Source organism: Gallus gallus, chromosome 14 (assembly GCF_016699485.2).
Source record: "Gallus gallus isolate bGalGal1 chromosome 14, bGalGal1.mat.broiler.GRCg7b, whole genome shotgun sequence".
NCBI lineage: Eukaryota > Metazoa > Chordata > Aves > Galliformes > Phasianidae > Gallus > Gallus gallus.
The window spans coordinates 9,193,947-9,200,406 of NC_052545.1; the positions used below are offsets into that span (position 1 = coordinate 9,193,947).

At 38.0% G+C, this 6,460-nt stretch overlaps 1 protein-coding gene across 4 annotated transcripts in view; it reads right to left on the reverse strand.

Annotated features, from left to right (window-relative positions):
* The window catches only part of NUBP1 (nucleotide binding protein 1), a 74,203-nt gene that overhangs the window by 65,695 nt on the left and 2,048 nt on the right, over positions 1-6,460 (reverse strand). For 3 of the 4 annotated variants that reach the window (XR_006931460.1, XM_040647400.2, XM_040647402.2), the window contains exon 2: positions 5,243-5,425. Coding sequence is in view for 3 of the 4 variants with exons in the window: in XM_040647400.2 (XP_040503334.1) it covers positions 5,243-5,299 (57 nt within the window). In the remaining variant the exon portion in view is untranslated. The remainder of the gene's footprint in view (positions 1-5,242; positions 5,426-6,460) is intronic. The other variant, XM_046900654.1, reaches the window with a different exon arrangement.

Below are 6,460 nucleotides of genomic sequence, written 5' to 3' on the forward strand. Positions count from 1 at the left end.
AGAGAGCTGAAGCTGTTGTGGTTTTCAGAAAGCAGCCCAGCCTGGGCACTCTGGCCGCATCTTGTTCAGTCTGAGCAGCCCGCATGCAGCCAGCAAGACATATGTTTCCTTACAATTGCCAGGAATGCAAGGCAATACTAGACAAGTCTAGACTGATCTTGGGATAAATGCAAGAAGAAAAGCACTGGATCCAAATATGTGGTGGATGACATTTGCCTGGCAAGAGAAGAGTTGCAAGTGCTCAAGTCCTAGAATGGGGTGGATGGGAAGGAGGGAGGGAGGAACAAAAAACTTTCCCAGAAGTGCTTTTGGTTCCAGAGAAGAATTCACTTCCAGAGAAGAATTCACTTCCCATCAGGGAGAAATTCAGCTTAGCTAAATTTGCTCTCATCTCTGTTAGACAAATACTCCCCCTTTCTCAACACAAGTATGTGCAGATCAAATTGAAAAGCTGGGTCCTGAACACAGCTACTGTACAAGTCATCTAGATTAATCTCACTCAACATTTTCTGTTTCTGCTAAATACACCAGATTATGCCCTGAACTGTTGCTCTCCCCTTCTTTTTCAGGCAATTCCCTGATGCCCCTGGAGTTACCAAACACTTATTTGCACAAACCCCACACTCTGTCTTATCTTGCTTCCTGGTCATCATAATGATACTACCTCTTTTAAATTAAGGTTTTAATGGTTTTTACTTAAAATTTACAGTTCTACTCCTACCTTCAACAAAGTCCTGCTCCTTGATCTAAATCCTGCTACTGTTCCATTCACTCCCAATGATAGCTGTTCATTTTGCCCAGCTAATTGATCACCCATCATGAAAGGTAGATGTCAGCTGTAGGCTGATGGCCAGTCTGGAGGAAAACCATCAGCTTTCCCTTTGAATTACATGTATGTGTTTCCTTCCGGTGGAAACAGGGAGTGGGTCAGAGGGAAAGAGGAGGAGGGCTATGCACAGCCACTTCTGCAAGCAATGCAGGCAGACTTTTCCAATTAGTACTTTCCTCCTCAGCTTCAAATCTTCTTCTACTAGTCTGTGTCTAAACTAATGAGGATCTCTTGCCCATACCTTTTATGTGAAACTGATTTCTACAGCTTGCTCCTGCACTGTAACGTATGCTACCTTCCCAAAGTTTATTTAAAATTAGAATACATATATAGGCCTTAGTTATTACAGTACAGCTTCACCTGCTGTATTGGGGGAATAATTATTTTTTTTTGTATTTGCACCAGTATGAGAGCCTGTTAGCATTGACAAGTATCTACATTTAAAACACAGCAGTCAATTCACAACCCATTTTAAAATTGGCTTGAAAATGTCAGTTTTTAAAAATGAATTTTGGCCTTCTTTTATATGACAAACATATTTTCTTTCTTTTTTTTTTATTGGATATGAGGGTAAAAGGCTTTCTCATATTCCTATGATTGTCTTTGAGGAAACACTAAATGCCTTGAGACTCCTAATAATGTTGCAAGAGTTACAACACACTGCCGTCTCCCAACACCCTTATGTACTGTTTATGTAGTAGAAGTTAAAATGTAAAATGTGCATGATTTGTTAATACTCTTAATTTATGCTTTTTATTAGAATTGCCTGTAGCTCACTAAAAACTATAGCTATTATTAAAGGCAGGGCTCATGCTGTGTTCATTTAGAATTAATTCTTGCAATCACTATGAAAATAAATTCCACTCTATGAAATGTTTTAAAAGCACACAGGTCCAAATCCTGCCTGTGGCAACATCCAGTTAAGACAATAAGATTTAGAAATGTGTAGGACTAGAGGGAATGGCTTCAAGCTGCGTCAGGGAAGATTCAGGCTGGATGTTAGGAAATACTACTTCTCTAAAAGGGTGGTCAGGCACTGAAATGGGCTGCCCAGAGAGGTGGTGGAGTCACCGAGACTGGTGGTGTTCAAAGAGTGTTTGGATGTTGTGTTGAGGGACATGGTTTAGCGAGAACCATTGGTGAAGGGTGAATGGTTGGACTGGATGATCCTGTGGGTCTTTTCCAACCTTAGCAATTCTATGATTCTGTGATCTGAGGTCAGAATCTGTTTCATTGCTGAATGCTCACACGAGTTAAGGGCTTATCGCACTGACTTCAGTGAGTTAAAACCCGTACAGGCTGTTTTCTCCCTTCTCTATAATGTCTTTACTTTGAGATTTAACAAAGTGATCATTAAAATACTGAAACTTACATCAGACTTAAGTAGGGACAATATTCTGATGAAGACATACTATAATAATAAACAAAGATCATGAATTTCCGCATGGACTCTGTAGTATGTGTTAGTCCTCAGAAAATATATTAATCCAAGAATTCTTTTCAGATGATCAGGTTACTGGACTGGAATTTTTATGTGCAGATATTTGGAAATGTCCATATTTATGGACATTTATAGGGGGAGCAGTATGTTTGCACAGCAGACTTGCCATTCAAGTGAGAAAGCTGCAGCAGTGCTGTAGTTTACTGCATGGGCCTGTCAGCAGAACCATCTTGTAGACAAGTTAGAGTCTAAAGCTGTATATTTACAGGTATGTTTTACAGAGCAGATTCATACAGAAAGATAACATTGTCATAAGTGGAGCTGTTTGTTACTCCTTTTGCTGTGAATGGGTAAGTGTCCTCATATGCCTGAACATTGCTAAGAAATGAGAATGCGAAGTAGCTTATTTCACTTTACAGTTCAGATGAAGAAATGATTTATTCACTTCTTACATTCTAAACATTTGATATTACTTGAAATGTGCTGAGAGTAATCAGTTCTCTTGAGGAGCAGACAGGCATGCTTTCTAATTCGCTCTTAATGACTTCTGAGTGGTTCAAGACTTGTGCTTTTTTGTGTGACAAGGTCAGTAACCAACTGACGAAATATATCCTTTTATCTAAGCAGTACAAGTGGCTACTTTTCAAAATAGTTTTTTATTGTGGACACTTTGACCTTGTTTTGAATTTTGTTTGCCCAATCATATCCTAGTCTTGCCATTAACCACACACTTCTACAGATTTCAAACAATGGCAAGTTTTCTCTGGCAAAGTCCTTATTACCTCTCTTGTTAATAACAAGATCTAGTCTACAGTTTTCATCTCTCTAGCACAGAGACTGGCTAGAAGTTGTTTTCTTCTGCATTTGATTTGTAAAGCTAATATGCTTAGACGGTTGGGTTGCTATTGTGATTGTTTTGGCAGGGTGGAAAGCAATGTACAGATTTATTTGCAATGTATGAAGTCCTTGACGTGCTGTACTGTACTTCAGAGACTCCACGATTTATTTTTTGTTGCAGCTTGTCTTTAGTCATTGCCAATTTCTTTCCTTTCCTTTTCCAAACAAAGCTAGGGCTGACAAATCCTAACATTACAGAATTTTAATAGCTAGATCCAATTACTGAGCTCATTTTTTTAATTTGCCATTGTCCTTACAACTTTGGACCCAGAAAAGCTCTGCAAATGGGCTTGAGAAAGGTGAGACTGTAGCCAACAGCTATACAAACCAAAATGTCCTCTGGCCTTAAAGGATCCTGGAATCAGTGCTTTTGTCACCATTATCCATAACCAGTTTCTGAAATACTGCTTTCAAAACGTTCTTTTAATGAAATCACATAGCTTTGTCTGATCCAGGAATAACATTTCCAGGGGCCGCAACAGTTTGCTTTGGCTAGTTTTTGTCAGAATTTTTATTGGTTTCCTTAAAGTAATTACAATGTTAATACAAAAAGAGCATTTTTCAAGAGAACACACAAGAGTGGGGATGAAAAGGAAGGGTGAGTTTTTCCTTTTCATTTAAATCCTCTTGACTGATTTGCAGGTTCTGCAGATCAGCTTGGGAAACAAAAGGAAACTTGGAATTAATATATACTACATGTGTTTGCTGCATTAACAATGGAACACAGCTCTGTAATATGCTGTGCTGTTTGTGTCCAAGCCTTCCACTCTTTTCAGTGAAGCCTTACTGTGGTTACTTAAAGGCTTTCATTTATTTTCTGGCTTTCTTTTTGTTGATGGAGGGACTCACACATCATTTGGTTCAGAGGGTGACAGCAGAATAAGTGGTAGTTGGAGAAGTGTATTAATTGATATGAAGGCAGGAAATAAGAAATTTTTTCACACTTCTCAAGATTTCGTAAGTTTTTCAGAACTTCTTCCAACAGCCCTGTTCTAAACTCAGCAAGCCTAAACATGGACTTCAGCTCTCAAGAAGTTAGAGATTGCTGGGAAGCTGCAACTCTTACTTAATCTCATGATCCTTTAAGAGGGTGGTGGAAACATTCCCAAGGCTGGAGTAGGTAGGAGTATGTAAGGTGTTTACCAAGGACATACCAAGGTCCTAAAGGTAAACCCAAGGTAAAGGTGTGAGACCCTTTTTACAGGTATACTGGAGCTCTAAGGGACAAAAGTGAAAAGCCTTCTTACTCTTGCAGTGTTAGAGGAGAAGGGGTGGGGGCAAAGCTAAGAGAACCCTGGTGTGCCTCAGTGGGTAGTAATGTGACTAATGAAATCAGCATGGTGATGTCCTGTGTCTGCCAGCTCACTCTCTATGGCCTTTTAAAGAACCACGAGAGAAGTCCATTTTAATTTCTTATGTTCTCATTGTTTTGTCCTTTCCTTCCTTCACAGAGCTGTCCAATGATAGAAGCATTCTACAGCATATTTCCCAAGGAGGAAGAAATCATTCCTCTGGATTTTGAGCATTAGAAGAATGTGATTTTGCTCCAAAAACAATATTAAAAGAGTTTACAATAAATAAAATGGTATTTCTATCTCTATTCCTTACACTGTGTATCACATGATAAGGTGTGGATACTTCCCAAGCAAACAGTTTAGGTATCTTAGCTCCAGACTGCCAAACTTTCCAATGCTGAGCAATTATGGCTATGATTCGCATTACATTTGAACTCTCCAGACCCTATTTTACAAAATTTTCTGTAAGGATTTTTAATTCTAAATAAAGAAAAACAACAGAGGTGCTTCAGTATTTCTGCAAAGCTTATATGCTTGTCAGAACTTACGTTAAGAAAAGGTAACCAGCAATGGAAGGATTAAAGATGCACCATAGGAAGCTCTGTGAATGGCAGCACTATGTTGTGCAGGCAACCTTTACTGTTCACATAAGTCCTAGACAAAGAATTATAGAGGATTGGTTTTTTTTTTTTCGTTTGTCTGTTTTTCCAATGGACACATTTGTAAATCAATTTTTCAGATACCTAAAGCTGCATGGTACTTTTTCCCATGTTACTGTACCTGAAATACACGAGGTTTCTTCTGTCGGTGCTCTTTTAAGAACATTTTCAAGTTCATTCTACAGCTCCCCAGCTAACTGGCAACTGCTGCCTCTTCATGTGAAAAACAGGAGTATGTTCATTCTCAAACACTTTTATTTTTCCTGCAAGGAATTAATGACTCGGTGGTAATTCATCATCTGCTCTGTTGGGAAACAGAAACAAAGAGAAAACTAGCAACCTACGCTCTAATTTCTAGATAATTACTTTCAAAAAAATAAAAAAGGAAAAATTGCAATGAAATGCTTATTCTCTCACTCACTGATATACAACAAGAACCACAAAAATTAATTGGATGTAGCTATGTATGCAAATAAATAAATAAATAAAGATAAAAATAAAATTATTACTATTCCATTTCGTTCTTTATCTTAGAAATTAATGAAAGCAACACTTATGTCACTGTCTCATTTTATCTATTTGCAATCATCCACTAGCTTTTTCACATCAAAATTTCAACATTCAGTGCATATTTACCAGTAAGGCCAATGTTTTACCCTGAATTTATGTTGTATAGACTCTCTTGGTCATGATGGCCTGCATTTCACGACCTGTTCCAAAAGCTTCTCAATTATAAGAGCAAATTGTATACACTAAGAAAATTTATCTCAAAATATGGGTAAATTGTGTCCACTGCTGATGGTACAGCAGCTGGTAGTGCGAAGTGGGAGAGATACACCTGCTCATTTACAAATCCCATCTGGTTTTAAAGATGCAGTCTAGGATACGACAAGACAGGCGGGAAGAACTGACATGGAATGATTGTCCTGTGCTTGATCAGTATTAATTCTATTGTCAGTAATTTTTTTTTCAGAAGTGTATCTTTCCATGTAAGCTTGCCAAGGGAGAAGGAGGCCTTCATGCAAATGAGCCAAGAGGAGTCAGAAAAAAGGTCAAGAGCACTTTTCAGACGCTCAGCATTAACTTAAAAAAGAACTCAAAGTTCATCAATCCAACATTAAGCCAGAAGAGTAAAACCTGGATAATTTGTTTCCAGTTAAAGCCTGAAGTGATCTGGCACTGTGTTGATATTGCTTTACAAATATTTATTCTTAGCTTCTAGCTAAGAATGAAATATGGATGACAACTATATAACAATTAAAAACACAAGTAAGAGAAATTAAGGAAGAACTGAGACTATTTTTACCAATAAATAATGCTCTATTTTCTTACAGGAACA